The 19692-nt window shown below is 28.8% G+C and overlaps 2 protein-coding genes across 2 annotated transcripts; one reads left to right on the top strand and one right to left on the bottom strand.

Annotated features, from left to right (window-relative positions):
- Positions 1–4382, top strand: LOC105626070 (interaptin). Its single transcript, XM_012207381.1, is given in 5 exon segments — positions 1–73; positions 1325–1447; positions 2012–2192; positions 2391–3526; positions 3529–4382. Coding segments are annotated over 5 exon segments (2367 nt in total).
- Positions 4383–6021: 1639 nt separating this feature from the next.
- Positions 6022–9349, bottom strand: LOC105626071 (translational activator of cytochrome c oxidase 1-like). Its single transcript, XM_012207382.1, has 4 exons — positions 9169–9349; positions 8276–8525; positions 6441–6600; positions 6022–6277 (listed from the first exon to the last, which is right to left on the bottom strand). Exons 1-4 carry the CDS (start codon positions 9347–9349, stop codon positions 6077–6079), a joined length of 792 nt encoding a protein of 263 aa, XP_012062772.1. The 3' UTR covers positions 6022–6076.
- Positions 9350–19692: the final 10343 nt, after the last annotated feature.

Below are 19692 nucleotides of genomic sequence, written 5' to 3' on the forward strand. Positions count from 1 at the left end.
ATGTCTATGCTTGCGGAGCGCCGGCAAAAACAAAAGCAGACCCTCAATCCACGGGGGAAGTGGTGGACCGAAGGTGAATGTGTGTGTGATGTGTGTGATGTGTGTGATGTGTGTGTGTGTGTGTGTGTGTGTGTGTATGATAATTATACAGTTTAGCTACAGTATCTCAAAAAGCCAATAAAATTAAGCTTATTCGACGCGTTTTTGCATATGAATGAATCTGGTAAAAAAAGTGTCGCTCTGTCTTGCGAATCGAAATATTAATTGTTAAAGTTGACAGATACTTAATGGCATAGCGAACATGAGGCTAGAACAAGTATTTTTTGTTTCAATTAATATCTACACAAATTTTCTGTTTTAAAAACGAATTCTCTATTATAAAAATAAAAAGTGATTATTCAATTTACCAGATTCTTTCATTTCATGCAAAAACGTGTCGAAATAAGCGTAATTTTATTCATTTTTTAAGATGCGAGGATTAAACTAAATAATTATCCAAAAATTATATGGAAAATAATTAGACTTTAAAGCAGAAAATTTATATCTTTAAAGCATAAAGTTTATGTTTTTAAAACAAAGAATTTGTTTTTAAAGCAATTTGTGTTTATAAAACAGAGAATTTGTGTAACTCTCTATGTCATCGATGTGACAGATTTTTTAACCAGAATAGTCGTTTATAATAGTTAATTTTGAGTATGTTTGAAATTCTGTTAGCACTGTTTATTTTATCGTTGTTCATTAAACGTAAAATAAGGATAGAATGACACAATAGTGCTTTCCAATAAACAACAATGTGACGTAATGATCATGTCAGCTTTCTTTAACATTGGCAAATAACAAGAATGTAATGATTGTGTCATTTGTATCGTTTGTTGAAAGACACACAATAGCATCTCCCTGAACGCACTCTTTAACAATTAATAATAAAGATCTGTTCGCATTGCTTGAAATCCCCAAAACTTTTTGTACTTAAAAGGAAATAAATATAAATTCGAATATTGGAAAGAAAGCGAAGATACTGAGTGCAAAAAATATAAGCAACGTAAATAGATCTAAAACTGTCACAGGGCAGAGCAACACTTTTTTTGCCAGATTCATTCATTTCATGCAAAAATGCGCCAAATAAATCCATTTTATTGATTTTTAAGGTATTATAACTAAACTGTATAATTATCATATATTTCAAGATATATAAAAGCTGTGAATATGAAGAATTTATTTCTCTAATGACAAAATAAATTATTACATGTCTGAATATTGGATAATAAATTTGTGACTTTGATTCATATTTTCTGTATTAATATATCAACAACTTTATTAATAGACTCCAACAAATTTGGTCAGAGAATGTTGGAGAAGATGGGTTGGACAAAAGGAAAAGGACTTGGCATTAATGAACAAGGCATTAAAGAATTTTCCAATACATCGTACAAGAACGATACAACTGGTAACTAAACATTCATAATTTTTACATAGAAGCAAATTATATTTCATAAGTTTTACACTTAAAAAAAATGTAATGGAAATAAATTTCAAGCAGGTACATTAAAAATATTTAATTCTATTAATGATGAAAGTGAGAGAGAAAATACAAGTAATTTAAATATAATGTTTCATATCTGTTAAATTTCGTGTAAATTCATATAGTTTAATAGAAAATATACTAAATTTCATAAAATTTTATGAAAAGTACACTAAGGATACAATCAATTTGATGCTACAAATGTTTTAAAGTAGTTTTTAATTGATCAATTTGTAAAATTTTTTCTTTTAATTGATCAATCAAACGTTTCAAAGTATTTGAAACTTTGACTGTAGCCACAATTTCATGTACATATACGCAAATGTACAAATTTCAATTATAGATACAAAATTATAGATACAAAATTATAGATACAAAATTTAATGTGATGTCATGAAATTGAATTTGATTTGTGTAATTTAAATATACATTAAATTTTATGACATTTTTAACAGAATGTTTAAGCAGAATTTTATTTCCTTTCTAAAGGTGTAGGATATGATAAAAGTTTTGAGGCGTGGACTGAACATCAGCATAAATTTGGAAGCTTTTTGCAGCAACTTAATGGAAATCAAGATCAAGGTGCTATTGAAGAGTCAGTAGATACGAATGCTAATTTTAATGAACAGTCTATTGAACTGAAATCTAAACAAAGTCACGCCCGTGTACAGTAAGCATATTATTTTCTAATTTCTGTGAATACAATATATAAATATAAGATGTGTATACACACTCAGATTTAGACAAAGTTCAAAGTAATTTTTATGATGTTTAAATATTTATAGGAATATACTAATATTTTTTTTATAAAAATACTAATAAATGTTTTTTATTATATAATTTAAAAAATATATTAATTTATTTGCAGTTACAAGAAGTTTACGCGCGGTAAAGATGTAAATAGATATAAATCAAAAGATTTGGCAAATATATTTGGCCAAAAAGAATTAATTGAGAAAACTCAAGTCATGATAGAAAAAAATAATATCCGCGAAAAAGAAGCTGACAACAGAGACAATTGGTATGGAGTCAACACAATTAATAGCGGTAACATGGTTGACTACTTTAAACTTAAGTTAAATAGTAATGATATGACTAATTACTTGAAATATAATGTAAAACCAAAAAATGATACGAACTTATCAAGTATAATTGATAACCCAACAATTAATTCTGAAAATGAAAATGATCAACACATTGGTTTCGAGTTTACACCAAAAACAGAAAATACATCAGTGTCTAGTTATGGAGCATTAAAAAACTCTGATGATAAGAGCAATTATGCTTTTGATAATCCTTGCTTAGGATTTAATAGTTCTGTAGAAACTGCTTGTAGTATCAATGATTCTTCTGTAAACTCTATAAAGAAGAGAAAAGAAGATTTTGAAAGTGATAATTCGCATATCACTGAAACAGATAAAAATAATGCTAGAAAAAAATTTAAAACTGAAACTATTGATAGTGATTATAAAAATGGTTTTACTAATCCAGCTCTTAATCTAGATACAAAATCTGAGGAGGATTGCAATGGTAAGGAATTTGAAGTATTCAGAGCACAGCTTGGCCTTGAAAATTGTGGTTTAGATCTGACAGACGAAAGAAACAACAAGAAACGCGTAACATTTAACGATCATGTCATGTTGTACAAATATAATATAAATTCCATTAAGAAGAAAAAGAAAGGAGAAGCCACATTAGATAAATTTGAAGTTGAAAATAAGAAGAATAAAAAGAACCGGAAACACGAGAGCACTGCGACTTCTACGATGAACGGAATTGTTAACGAAGCATTAGACGTATTAATATTAACCGAAGAAATTAATGATAATGAGTTGAATGAACACAAGAATAAAAAAATTAAGAAGAGGAGGATAAGTAAAACGTCTAATCTGGAAACGATACAAGAGTCACCAGAAAAGGAAATAGAAATCATTATAGAATCAGAAAATACTTTAGATTCTAATATTATTGAAAATGGAGAAACAGACAATGTGGAACAAAAATCGAAAAAAAAAAGAAGAAAGACAAAAAAGAGAAAAGAGTCAAAGTTGAAGATATTACAGTACTTCGTACCATAAACGAAGAACCAGATATTGAAATTATAGAAGTAACTAGCAATAAAAAAATCCTAAAAACTAAAGACAGTAAAGAAGAAGAAACGGTATTATCTAAGAAATGTAAAAAGAAAAAGAAAAAAGATAAGGAAAATTGCAAGAATGAAAAACATATTCAAACTGAAATAAATAATGATCAACAAGATATTAAGATATTGGATAAATCAAACTCACAACAAAATGATTATTTAATTGAGAATGAAAATAAGACTGCAGTAATAATTAAAACATTGCAGTGCACAGATCCTGTCACTGAAGAAGAAAAATCATTAGAAAAAACTAAACAAAAGAAGAAAAAAAGAAAACACATCAACAAAGAAGAATATTCGAGTGAAATTAATGTACATAATATAGAGAGGGAAATCTCTGATAAGGAAAATGCTGACAAAGAACAAACTTTAAATACCAAAAAATTAGCAAAAAAGAATAAAAAAGGCAAGAAATTAAAAAATAAGAATGTATCGGATATAGAAGATTCTTCCAATCTTAACGAAGAAGTTGTAGACTTAAATGTTACAAAACAAGACAAGATAGAAAATATGGAATCTACTGATACACCTTCAAAAAAAGGAAAGGATGTTATTGATATTATCGACAATATAATCAATAGTCCATGGAGTGTAAAAGCAAGGATGCCAAAGAAAATGTTAGTAACACTTTTCCATAACAATGCAATATTAGAGTTTCCAGGTTCTAATATTCATAATATAAAGGGATATGGTATAGATGTTGAAAGCGAGCAATAATACGTAGAATAATACGTGGAATTTTGGTAATGAAACATTTTTTGTAACAAACGATAAATATCTCTGGCTTGAGAAGAATTTTATACTTATAATTATATAATTATACAAAAATATAAAGTAATTAACAGCTCAATAAAATTAAAAATTAAATATACATCAAAGGATTATCATGAACCAACGCTGGTGATAGCTTTTTGATATTCTTTGACATATAACAATATGTTATAATTACAAACAATTCTGTAATTATCATATAAGTTATCATATAAGTTTATGTACAGAGTGTTTTATTTCAAATGTAATGGGTTAAATACCTCAGAAAATATGAAAGATACGAAAAAATATTTTAGATGAAAATGGAATAATTTCGAAGAAGATATGTTTGGTCGCGTTGTTTTTTCTCGCGTGTAATTCTGAATGATCCCTGCTCGATTGATTTGAAATTTTACATATAAGTTTTTGATATAAGAAATAAAAAATTTATAGTCTTAAAATTTATAGTCTTCGAGAAATAAAAAACAAATTTTTGTTATATGATAATTTTTATTAACTTAAATCCAGATTAAGGAAATACGACTTTTCACGCGAAGCGACTTCCACCCCATCTCCTCTCCTTAAAGGTGCACGACTTCATTGCGCAACTCTTACCTCGTCTTCGCCCTGTGTAGAAGCGTACTTTTCGACTCCCATCCTATCTCCTCTCTGTCAAGAAGCGCACGACTTTTCACATAAGTTGATCTACCTGAATGAAAAGTGATAAAATAAAAAAATTTTTTTTCATTTTGTGAAGTTGAGACTTGTTTTTTATTTCTCACATTAAATAGAATTTGTGTGCAAAATTTCAAGTTAATCGCGAGGGTCATTCGGAACTATATACTTTTTTCTAGATGGAAACCTTATAAAAATTTTATGAAGGTCATCTCCATTTTTTAAATAAAATTATATGATTTTTTTATGTAATATGATGCCTCTTATTATTCTGCATATAAAAATATTAAGTTAGAGATATAAAAAAATTTACGAGATATTGTATATTTTACTTTGGCACATATTGAGATAAAATATGAAATATTTCATACAGGATTAATTTTTTGATAATCGTATCTTAATACTTTTGTGAATAGAATAACGAGATAAACTGATTAACTGATATAAAAAAATAGTTATTTAAAAAATATATGTGTATAGGCAAAATGTATAATTTTTTACAAAATGGCTTATATGTTTGACATTAAATGCGTGTATGTATATAAATATACATTATATATATATATATGTGTGTGTGTGTGTGTGTGTGTGTAATATATATTTAAAAAAATTACGCATTGTGTGTAATTAATATTGATTGATTTTAAATAATAGAAAATTATTTAATGTATTAAAAAAATTTTTGAAAAAATATTTGATATAATTTATTTTATATTATAAGGTGAAATTAAATTTATTTACATTTGTATTTATTTAATTGATAATGTGTGATTTCAATTGTGATTTTTTAGACAAAAAATTTTATATCGAAATAGCTTGAAATATACTTTATATTGTTCAAATTAAAAAAAATATATAATATACAAAATTTATATTTTCTTTTAAATTATTTTAAACAGTTCTTTGATTATAATTATATCAAATGTATAAGTGATTGATATCTTTTTTTATTATTTACATAATTCTTTATGCTAAAGAATCCTAAATTATGCTAAATTATCATATATCTTATTGACATCTTCTAAGCTCAAAACTCTTTCGCGGATTTGAGAAACAGCTTCCAAATCTGATTCATTTAATTCTATTATAGTTTGTGGTACATAATCTTCTTCTGCTAAAAGTACATAGTATTCACGATCTTTTAAAAGACATTTTATTTTGTTTAAGAGCTTCGGATCGCATTTAAACTGTAACAAAGAAACATTAGTAAATAAATTGCAATTTTGATAATAAACATATAAATTATAATTTTTTTCGATATGCGTATACAAATATGTATGTTCTTCGCCACATAGTTATAGTAAAAGATTTTATTTATAATTCTTTAGAAAGTAAATGTTTATTGGATACCTGAAAATATTCCATATCATTTTCCATGAATTCCTCTACATCTTCCGCACCAATGTTAATAGCATCCTCCATAGCTTGTTCCAAATTTCCTTTCTTTTTAACTATGATATTGCTTGTATGAATAAACATATTTTTGGCAGAAGTATTTGTGGTTTTTCCTCTATATATATAAAATTAAAAAAATAAATATTAAATGAGAAACATACATTTTGAAATATTTAATTCATGGCTCTTATAACTGTATATAAAAGAATTATATGTTGAATACAGATTATTATACAGGATGAGTCAATTAAAATGTTATTGATTTATATCGGAAACAACGCACTTTAGAGAGAAATGTTTCATACAAAAGGTATATAAGAGACATAACATAACTAGTATGAATAACTGTAACTAGTTTGATAGTGAAGTTGGGAAGTTGTTTGAAGATCACGTCATCAATTTCTTAAATAGAATCTCATATATAGTATTTCATTGCATATTCTTATAAAAAAATCTTAAACTTACTTCGAGAGACTTACTTTCCAAAATACTATAATAAAATATTTTTTATTAAGTACTTTTAAAGTTATAAGGCATGAAAGGCATTACAGTGCAGCTAGAATTAGCATTACTTAAGATGTCCGACGGCAAAAATCTCTTGAATATTCAAGATCATGATCTAAATAACATTTATCAAGATCAAGGTCATTGGAGGTTCTTTTTATTTTCATTTTTGTACTACAAATTCATTTTACATAAAAATGAAAATAAGAAGTACAATCTCTTTAATTTTGACAAATATTATCTAAGTTCTGAACAATTTAAGAGATTTTACTCGTTGACACCTTAGGTAGTGCCATCGACGAGATACTTATTAAAGATCCTCGGCTCTGGGCAAATTTTTGTGACTATCAGGCCTAGGGATAATTGAAGAACGATGCCGAATTAATAAAAATTTATGATTATTAACATATAATAAATATTTCAATGATACATTATTAAATTCATGATTTTTTTATTATATAAATGCTGTATAAATAAGTACTTTTAATGATTAATATCTTATATATATCTTAAAAATTACAATTTTTCCTCAGAAGTTATCATCTCTATTGATAATCAAACTCGGATGATATCATTAAAATCACAATTTAAAAATCGAGTATTATTAAATTTTACATATACAACATATGTACATGTTTACAAAACTAATAAATTATGAAATTAGTACCATATTATTAATTTATTACTCTTAATCACTTAAATGTTAACAGGCACGCGAATTTCCATAAGCGCCGAGGGTCTTTAATAGTATCTCGTCGATAGTAATGCTAATACCTGTAACTTTCAAGCTTTATAACTCCAAAAATATTCAACGAAAAAATATTTTATAGTGTTTTAGGAAGCTCTCGAGATAAGCTATTAGAATATGCAATGAAATATATAGAGTTTCCATTTAAGAAGTTGACGATTATCTTTTTACGATCTTTAAACTTTGCAAGATCAAATGACACTATCTTATGTCCCTCTCCAAATCATACAGCTTTTGTATGAAATATTTTTCTCTAAAATGCTTTGTTTCCGAGATATAAATTTGTAACATTTTAACTGACTTATCTTGTAAAATAAAATTTTGTTTTCAAATATCCTAAGATATTAGACCTCTTCTTTTCAGCTAAACTTTTTGCATAGTCCATTTTTCTTCTTTTCTTATATTGAAGCAAAAACAAAAAATGGATGGTGCAAGGAGCTTAGTGAGAGAAAACAGGCTTAATATTTTGTATAACATATTTCAAATACTTATAGATATTTATAGATATACATATTAGAAATATACATATTGTTCATACTTGGTTTTTTTAAGTTTTGAATTAAGCTCAGTTAGGAAAAATTTGGGATTATTCGTTATATAACATACGAGCATGATATAACCATTTGGCCCACGAACTTCTATTACATTTGTTTGAGTCTTGTTCTTTTTCCGTGCCTCCATTCTGTCGAGGAAAGATTTTATTGATGCCACAGGCATGTTTGCCTTTTTAGCTCGTTCAATGACTTGTGATAATTTTAAATTATTACTTGGATTTGTAATGCCTCCTCCTTCTAAAAGAAATTGTTTTTTTTCACAGTTGCATAATGCAATTAAAATTACATAAGCAAAACAAAATTTAATTCAGAGATTTGACCATGTATGCAGAGATATATATTTTGATGCTCTGAAACTGAATTCGATATTCAAATTACAATTTTTTTTATCATTAAAAAATAGCTTGATTTTTCTATATTTTAACAATCAATTATGATCTAGTTTTCAATACACCTGAGGTAAATGAGAGAAATAAATAAATTCAATGATAATAAACAAGCTTATAAAGTTAACATGCAAGTTGACAGATTAAATATGCTGAAAAATCAAACTATATTCCATCGATAGGAAAAAATTGTAACAAAAAAAAATTGAAGCGATCTTTCACATTGGATTCAGTTTTACAGCGTCAAAATACATAAAAATACATAAAATAGTTTAATCTCCAGATTAAAAAAATTTGTTGTGTTAACCTATCTTACTATTCAATATTGCAATAAAATTAAATGCACTTTATAGCAAATACACAGTACGTTACAAAAATATATTCAAATGAAGTTATTAATCACGCAAATAAAATCTGTTTGATATGTTTCGTACACATACATGGGATTTTATTTAAATAAATGATATAACTCATAATAAACACTACATTACCTTGTATTGCAATCGTCATTTGTATTTTCAGATGATTGAACAATACCATCCGTTTGTTATCATTTTCTTCTTTTATATGTTTTATATTCTGCCATTTGCTGTGACCGGCAAATCTTTTGTTGTTTTTAGATAAAAGATAAATATGTCTGTTGCGCAGTAATCCGTTCAACACTTGTGTCATTTTTGGAAAGGATTATGGTGCATCACGTAGCAGACGACAAGGTTTTAAGTCCAATGTCCACGATGCTAAAAATCGGATGGACGCATGTAATATTGGCTTCAGTCTATTCGCTTTTTAATTTTTACCAAATTATTATTGATGTTTTCGGTTCGACCGGAATTGTGTGTGATTCGTATATTATGCCTAGTTCAGAGTGGACGCAGCAAACATCAATCAGTGGAGCAGAAATCAATCAATGATATTTTTTATATTATTGTAAACGTAACGTCTCGCTGATTAGTTACTGCTTGCCGCTTGCTATGTCCAGTCTGAACTAGACATAAGTTAAAGATGCCTTATTTTCACCTGGTGATATTCGACGCTCATTTTTAACATCAAAACAAGTCTCGTGATCAAAATTAACGCTTGATGTTTTCCAATTTTTATCATGTGACTTGGATACTAAAAGTAAGCGTCGAACGTCAGCATGAAAAGACACCTTAAACCTTGCAGTGAGTGCTCGCGATACGGTGGCCATGTCGATTTCGCGCCATTTGAAGCTTGAAGTGAGATCGCTCCGTGTCTCTTTCGTGTTTTTCGTCGGAAAAAAAGTGAATGGCGTAGAAAAAAAATGAGTGTTCCTATAATAAGAGTTAATATAATGCAGTCGCGACTTTTGATTGATTGCCTAAATCCGCCATACGTAACAGGTTAATTAAGACAAATGCGAATTTTAATTCCCCTCATAGTTAAACGTCACATTTACATCACAATAATCGATCGAAAAAAAATATGATGTCACTGTAGATCAGGCCTGTCTAAGCCGTGATTCAATTCACGCTCATACGCTTAAAAATCATTTCATCCTTGTTTATCAAATGTTAAAGACGACGAAGACAAACGAGCGTTATCAGCATGAATCAGATCACGTCTTAATTTGAGCTCTAGAGCCAAAACGCAAAGCCATCGACGTGAAAAAATTCAATGTTAATAAGATTTTAGAACTACAAAATGTTGATGAACATTTGATTAGGCTGCGTTCCACTTAACGCTCACATCGTTCGTGAAATCATTTCATCCTTGTGTATCAAATATTAAACAAGGACAAGGATACTCGCGAGCGTTGCGAGCATTAAATGGAATGCAATCTTATTACGTTTTTCACTGCGGGAACTGGTGCACACTCAGTGCACATTAAAGCTGTTGTATATTAACCTAGTCTGACTGTAAAAGTGAGAGATCTTAATTAAAGTACTCAATGTATATTTTATTAAATAGCACAATAAAGTTAAGAATTTCGTGGTTTAATTCGTTTCTATATTTTTATTAAATATACATCTTTATATCGATTTATATATGGCTTTAAAGTACACTGAGTGCACATCAGGGGATCGATTCTGTATCTTGAAATGAGGTGAAAATTATAAAAGTGAGCGAATTTACTAGAATACTGATATTTCGTTGGTCACCTAATAAATTTACATGACATTGCTGTGACATCACATTTATGAGGAAGTGGATATTCGCACGTCACCATGCGTAATCATAATTATTGTGATGACGTAACTGTGACGTTTAAGCTATGAGGGTAATATTTAAAAGTAAAAAAATAAGACAAGTGTTATACATAATTATTAATGTAAACGAAGACAATGCTATTTTCTTCTTCTGATGCAACTGATATCAATAAATATTTAATTGATTAATACTTAATTGATAAAACTGATATCAATAAATATTTAATTGTCTTGTATTTCATATAGCTTCGTCATACATGCATTTATTAGACAATTTATTATATTTAAATTCTTACAATATAAGATACAATTTGGATACAATAACTCATCTGTCCAAATATGAATCACTAGAATTCGTCGGTTTTTTTCACCTATTCAGATATCTACTCGAGTGTCACTCATAATATCACTCCATTCTTATTGTTTATAGTACATTAGACAAGGATAACATGATACTTGGGTAAGAATCTGAATACGCCTTAGAACAGTTCAAAAAAATCTCTAAAAATTCTTCACTAACATTCTAGACAGCAAAGTGTCGTCTATTTAATGTCATTAATTAGTCATTATGACGAATGTGACATTTAAAATGACGTCTAAATATTGTAAAAATGACGTGGATTTGTCACAGGTACATAATGTCAAAAATCATTTTTTTGTGTTATTGACGGTAGCAAGGAGTCATTTATTTGGCTTCATTAATTAGTTCTTTTGACGAATCTATATGGTTCCTAAGACGAAGTGAAAATTACAAAAATGAATTTTCCTAGGTGTTGAAATTATAAATATTTTAGTAAATTCGATTTTGTAATTTCCACCTCATTTTAAGACTATAATAAGTTGACGTCTAAACATCGTAAAAATGACGTGAATTCTTATATTTTTTATCAATCACACAATGTCATAAACTGACATAAAAAATACATTATTATTTTCGTGTTATTAACGGAATAAATTGTATGACGTTATTAATTGATCACTATTAATGTTACTAGTACGTCGACAATTGGCCATTTAGTCAACATCATTAATTGATTAAAAAGACATCATTATTATATCTTAAATAGGTCACAATAATTTAAAAATGACTAACTATTGACGTCAAAATAACGATAGCTTGCTACTTGGCTACTTTCAACTTTATAGAATAAATATTGAAACTTCATTTTGAAAAATAATAAAATGTAGTATAATTTATAATTATTGAAAGATTCAAAGAAACTTGCACGAACAGGAATCGCTCGATCACTATAGTGACCCGATTTTGTATGGTAAAGGTTTAAAATATTACTATACTATAATATAGTTTTCAGTTAAATCAATCATTATAATATACTTTTCAATCCTCATGACCACAAACTTCCCTATTACATATTATTTTTCATTTTTGACAGAGTATAATTTATATGTATAGTTTATATGCATTATAGATTTTCAATACTGGCAGTAAATTTTAGAGCACAACCATGATTTAATATTTTGATCCCAGACAACATAAAATCTAAAATAACAAAAAACAAATTACATCTGAGCTAATGAGAATTCATGAGAATCAGCGCGAACGGAAGTGCGCAATAAAATATTTATAAATAAATTTATTAAGAAGCATTGATATCTTCTTTGAAATCTTGCAAAATCTTGAATGTTTCGATTCTCTTTGGAATCTTCATCAGCAATCTTTTTAATCCACTAGATTTCGCGAACGATCAAGATAGAATCACTCGCAGGTTGCCAAAACTGCAGTATAATCTGTTTAAATTCATATACTTGAGGTATTTATATTCAACCAAGTATTTAATAAAGTAACGAGTAACCCAACACGATCGCCAAATCTCATCATGAAACTTTAGATGATATATTAATATTCATAACTAATCACATTTTATGATATATTTTATGTAGATTTGTTTAAATTCCGTTTTAATTCCGCCTAAGCCATCCGGAGTGACAAATATGGCCAACGAACCGTTTAAATTGACAAAAGTCGGATCGAAACAGAAAATATAAGTCATAATAAATATAAAATATAAAGGCAGTATATTCATATTAAATTGCTGATTTTAATATATACAACGTATGTAATATTTAACACATATAATGTCATAGATATAATAAATAAAAGAACAGAAAATTATTGTAATAGTTTAAAATATAATTTAATAGAGTTAAAGCGACAAAAAGAAAATGTAGAATAATCAGTCAAAATTTAACGCATCGCATTAATATTACGCGTAAAATTACCATATATATATATATATAATTTATAATCACTCATTGAGTTACTAACTCAATTAGTAACTGTAAAAATTACAAATATAATTTAATACAAGAATTAATTAACGAAAGAACAGTTACAAATAAATAAATAAATTGGTGAGTCAAAAAAAAAATCTAAACAAATCAAAATTTTTAACGTCGCATTAATATTGTGGATAAAATTATGAAGTAAATTTATTATCCCTCAGTCTTGAAATATAAATTATGTCAAATTATTTAACATGGATAAGCATGATGTAGTCTATCTGTGTCAGATCGTAAGTTAAGTCCATTTTTTTGCACATGTGTATGTATTTTCTCTAAATAGAATCTAAAATCTGGACATAAGATGAACGTTTTTAGGATAATCTTTTTAAATCTGTCTGAAAATATCTTTTAAACGTCTTTAAAGTCCAATTGCACTAATGCTACTTTAAGCAAGCCTTAAAACTTTCTGTCTTTTCTCTTTCGCTTTAAAACGAGATAGAGAGAGTTTTGAGTCTTGCTTAAAGTCAAAGTAACGTTGATGCAACCCGGCCGGAGACATCTGATGTCTCGACTTTTGAACTTTATGTTGTTCCGTATGGCTTAACAAAATTACTTCCAAATTTAGCTACATTTTTAGCTACTTTAGCAAAATTGTTTTTGCGTATAATAATTATAATAACATAGTACTTTATTAAAGTATTATTTTTTGTCAAATTGTCCAAGAATAAAAATTATTCTATATTTTTTCAATATAAATTTCATCAAAAATTATGTTGATTTTTGTACCCTTTTTTATGGTTACTGTTATGACAAGCATAAATAAATATAATAAGAAACCGTGTGTTAAGGTTTATTAGAAAGTTTACTTTGAGATAATTACTGAACATAATTAACTGCAGCGCTCTTTTCTTAGACTTTTAGAAAAAAAGAGAAATCAATTTTGTCCCCGCATCAAAGAATTCACCTCCTGAATTTGCTATTTGACACAGCCGTGACAAATAAATAAAACTGCATAGAGTAAAAGTTTATTTACACACCTTTTTCCCTCAGGTTAATCACTGGTGTGGTACGGGAATCAAAGGAAACAGTGCGGCGAACCCCATCCACACAGTTTCAAAGGAACCAGCGGCTACAAAATTAACACGATTAGACTGGCGGTGGACTCGCTCGGGGGTAAGTAAAAAGAATGGCATCGAATGATCGCGAGTCGACTAAATTTAGAAAGTCGAGGGTAAAGGTGTTTAACAAACCGGTAGAGGATCGATATTTAGTCCGCGCAATCTTCATCTTCAGAGGTCATAATGAGCCTTAAAAAATTGTCGGTTTTAAGCACGCTACGATCACAAATAGAGAGTTCGAAAAGAATTCAAAAAGAATTCCATCACATATTATTAATTCTAAGTTTACTTTTAGATGCAAAAAAGAATTCTTTTTCTAAAAAGTTTTGAAAAGAATTCTTTTTGCATCTGAAAATAAACTCAAAATTGATGACATACGACTGAATTATTTTTGAACGTCCTGTGCTATCTGAAATACTAGATTTATTAAAGATGTAATATCTTTAAGACATCTTGTATCTCTGATATTCATCCATAATTATTGATATTTTTCCCTTTGATATTTATCCATAAATTATCAAAATTTGTAGTCAGTTATTCGTTAATTGTAATGGTTCTTTGCAATATAATTACTCGATGAATACGCACGACAATATGAAAGCACGTATGTACTATTTTAACATATTTCATTGTCGTTATTTATGTAATTTCTAGGGATGCATCGGAAAGTATCCGGTATCTAGTATTATCCGGCACTTTTTTACTATCCGATCGGACAACCGGATCACTATTATCTGGGGAGATATCCGATTGAAATTTGGTATCATTAAATTGTTGATTTTTTCTTATACATATGTTCTAGAAATAAGTATGCATATTCATGATGCTATAATATCTTATATATACATTGTCGCAAAATCTTTTTCCCTATAGGCTTTTTTTTATAAGACATTTTCTCGGAATCCGGTCGGATATCCGATCAGATAGCGGATATCCGATGTTACATTCTACCCGGTAGTCGATAATTTTATGATCCGGTGTATCCCTAGTAATTTCCTTCGGCACGTATTATCAATAGTCAAATAATGTAATACGATCTATTTAAGAGCTATTGCATTCGTCGGGTTAATCTTACCTGTAATGGGTAGATAAGGTTTTGATTTATTACAAGTTCCTCGAAGTTTAATTCACCAGAATCGCTTGATTTTGAAGCTACGTAGCTTTGTAATTAGTTGGTCGATCCAAATTTTAGGATCAATATTATCTTTCATCATTTTTATATTTCTTACTTAACTCTCTTGAAGTTTTCACGGGCATTTTCTGTACAGAAATTATGTAATTTAATTTCGTGTAATATATTATCAGGCTATTCTTCGCCCTGATGAAGTGAATGTTCACGAAACATTGGCATTCTAGTAGATTTGAACACGAAGATAATTCGCGAAATGTATAATTTCTATATTTCTTATTTGATGTTATTATTATTAATACATATTAATACAGTATATTTGAATTATAATGCTATCAGCATTTCATTAGTAAATTACACGAGAAACTTGTGTACTGTTCCGTCATCGTATTAGTAAAGTTAATTAATAGTCAAGAGTGTATATATGTACGTATGTCCGATATCAATCATTCTCCATCTCATCAGATCGTTAGTCATTCGAGATGGGTCACAAGTGCTTGATTCTGGTTACAAGTAATGGAATAAAAGCGACTAAATGTAGATTGTCATTATTTCTACAGATGACCATAATTTTTAGTTAAAATAAAAAAAATATTCTGATATATTGATTGATGATCTTTTAGCTTCTAAATTTAATTGACATGCAATGATAAAGGAATATTTATCATTGAAATTTAATGTAAAAAGAGCACGATAAAAAATACTATAAAAAATTATTTTGGATGAAAGAAAGATAAATATAAAGTCAAGAAAATATTGAAAAAATTACTAATAAGTTTTTATTATATTAATAAGTTTATTATATTAATAAGTTTTTTTCCTGAATATTGATCCTTTTTGTAAAAAAAACGTAAATAAAAACTAATATAAAATACTGTATATAAAATATACAGACATATACATATACATATAGAAAATATATATAAAAATTAAAAAATTGTATTAGATCTTTACGAAATGTTGCTTTATATATGTCAATAAGTTTAAATGTATATTATGTAAAGGAAAGAAAAATTTATATAGTATAGTCTGATACCTTAACATTTTTAAATTAAAATCTATATGCAATTAATACTTACTTTTTTTTATTAAATACTTAGATATATTTATATTGAAGAAACATAATTAATAAAACGTATAAATCGGCGTGTTTAAAAAATCTTTCTTCTCAAAAAACTGAATTATTTCAATAAAAAAGCGACGCGTGTGAATAGTACATTTAAATTCGCGCAAATCGACAGGTCGTTCTATCAGAATAAAAAGCTTCGAGCTTAATGACCGTCGCTCGAGTCTCTTCGTTTTCCCGCTCTGATTTTTGCCGAACCCGTCCGTTTTCTTTCCCTACCGTATGTATGTCGTCGGTGCGTATAGGTGTACACGTCGTGTTCAATTTTATGAAGGAAGACGCGTGGGGGTGCCGACGGGGATGGCGACGTTTAATAAAGGGTGTGGGCATGTGTATATATGTGTGTTAGGGGTGCTAGTTAGCACGGCGCTTGGCGCCGTCGACGACGTCGCCGTCTGGACGCGTATAGCGTAGCTCTCCTCGACGTTCTGCACCGACGACCTCGTCTTTTAAAGCACACACTGACGCACAAACGATGCTTCTTTAAACAGCGAGCCAATGATACGAAATAAAGTAACTTGGCGTACAGTTGATGCGTACACCGACACACCACGTGCATTCTCGAATACAACTAAGTAACGAACTTAATAAATGAATAAAACTGACTATCAAGATGCATACGATTTTATTCGTTCCATTGCGTAACATAATAAGATCGCTACGTGTTCAAGCATGAAAGATTGTAAAGTTTTTTTTTTTTTTCTCAAGTTTGCAAATATGAGAAAAGGCAAAAATGACAGAGAAATAAGTAAATAAGTATGAATTACAAAGAATAATTTATATATAATACGTAAAATGTGCTCGAATTTTTATTTCTAACAGCTAGGCTACAATTTCACAAAACATATCTGTTTTTATATATTTTTTTAATATTACAAGTTTATGTAAAATTGCATTTTTAAGATTTTATGTTTATGCGATCGACTTCTTTTCATTCGTCAATCGCATGAATTCTCTGCTGACGGACATTTTACCGTCAATTTTTGAGAATACTTTGACCTACCGTATTTCAGTTATTCAATTTTCAATCCGATATAGAAATATCCAATATCGATTGAATCTTGTCTCGTCGTGCTTGCGGACGTTTGCTCGATCACCCGGTGTATCTGTACTTTCAATTGAATAGGTTACTATGCACACTACTCCAGTCTTTATTAGCCGGTCGTGGTAAAGGGAGACGGTCGGTCGGTTTGCACGTAATCCAAGTTAACATTCGGGGGATTAGAACTTCCTCCCACCCATCCTCATTCGTATATTCTGTCCCGCTTTACCCGGCCCTTCGCCGCAGTTCGCCGTATTTAGTCAGCAGTAAAAGCTTTAATGAAAAGGATCTTGGTTTCACGAGGCACTAAAATCGGTTATATTGGTAGCGAGGAGAGAGGTTCGACGAACGAACGCCCTTTATCGAACGATCACATAAATGCACCCCCGTCATCTCTCTCTTCTTTCCCTTTCCTTTTCTTTTTCTTTATCTCTTTTCCTGTATCTCGAAACCGATACAAAACTTTGGATTAAAAACACGTTCGGGGAAGCAGCGTAATATAATCGTGAAGAAAGTCCGATTGAAGTCTTCGACTATGTAGGTATAATACGTACGAATAAACAGCATAATATTCGTTGATTCATCGTTCTTCTCTTCTTTAGTCTGAACGATTATTATACATAGACATGTACAACGCGAAATGTTTTAGTCTGCAAAAATGTCTGCAAAAATCGCGGCGAGGAATTTTGCCAAAATTACGACCTGCAGATCATCTCAAATAATTGATGTACATGTAATTATAACTATATATGAGAAACTGCATAAATTGATGTATACGTCAGCAATGGCACATTATCGATACCACGCAAGCATCGGACGCTCATTATCGTAAACGTCGACGCGGCGACAGACAGTGTTGTCTGTCGATTGTAGGTCTTTCCTGATACTTTATCCTCCACAATGTGCTTGCGAGTTTAACGGCGTGTTCCCATCATTTATTAAATTAACGATCAGTCATGAAGCTCACCTTTATTGGATGCTTTTGGGTGAGCATATAGGGAATAGCGGTGGCTCTAAAGCTATATACAAGCTATACGTTAAATGGAACAACACTGAAAGCCTATTAATATTAGTGTCTACACAATTAATTAATTAATAATGATGTTACATTTTCTAAATAAACGTGGTATACAACAAAAAGAAAGTAATAATATACATTATAAATTCTTATGAATTATTAGAAAAAGTTACGTGCGATTTTTCATCTGAGCATCTTGTTTCTATGAAATTAATTATGCTCTGTTTTCCAAGTTTTAATATAACTAATAAAATTATAGCTTTTTCTTAGAATATTATAAAATTTCTGATATATTTCTTGTACTAAAGTTTCTAGCTAATACATTTCTTGTACTATAGAAAAAGAATTCTAGTGATTAAATGTATAAAAAATAAAAGTATTAAAAATGATAGCTTAATTTTATGTTTTAATTATGAAAATTAATAATAAAACTTTTTATCTTAATCAAAATCGATTTGAATTATAATTTTTCAACAGAATTTTTTGAATAATATTGAAAATTAAAAAAAATGCTAAGTGTCCAAATATAAATTTAAATTCATGAAAATTGCGAAAATTGTTGTACATAAGAATTGTTATACATAAGAATACATAAAAATTAAAGAAGTTTGTCAATTCTTATTGTTTTTTTATTGTTTTGAATCAAGTTAATTGCTACAATTTTTTTAAAACGTAACTTTAGAATGCCTTGAGAAAGAGAATAAATATTCAATATATTATAATTTTATAAATAAGATAATTAGACCCTACATGATCCAACATGATCTACACGCTGTTTGTGAGTAATTGTACGATGAATTTAACAGATAGCACTAATAAATCATGTAGGCTGTCCGTCTGACTCGGTTGCATCAGTTTATTGCTCAGTTTGTTCATTCTGTAATTGTAAAGCCAAATTTAGAACGTTGTGGTCGTGATACAGTATTTGGTAGGTAAGAAATTACTTTTTATAACTATCAAGAAATACTAACTCCCATAGTTCATATTATTGCAGTTCTATATTTATATTTTACAATTTTGCTCTATATTTATATAAATAGCACACACGCTTATAAAGCGTTAACAAAACGCTAAAAAAACGTACATAATTGCTTTTTTTAGCAAACTAGCTGTGTTACTTAGGTTACTTAGGTTACTTTACAATTTTGTAGTTACATTTGTAGTTACATT

The sequence above is a fragment of the Atta cephalotes genome (genome assembly GCF_000143395.1).
Source record: "Atta cephalotes unplaced genomic scaffold scaffold00004, whole genome shotgun sequence".
Lineage (NCBI taxonomy): Eukaryota > Metazoa > Arthropoda > Insecta > Hymenoptera > Formicidae > Atta > Atta cephalotes.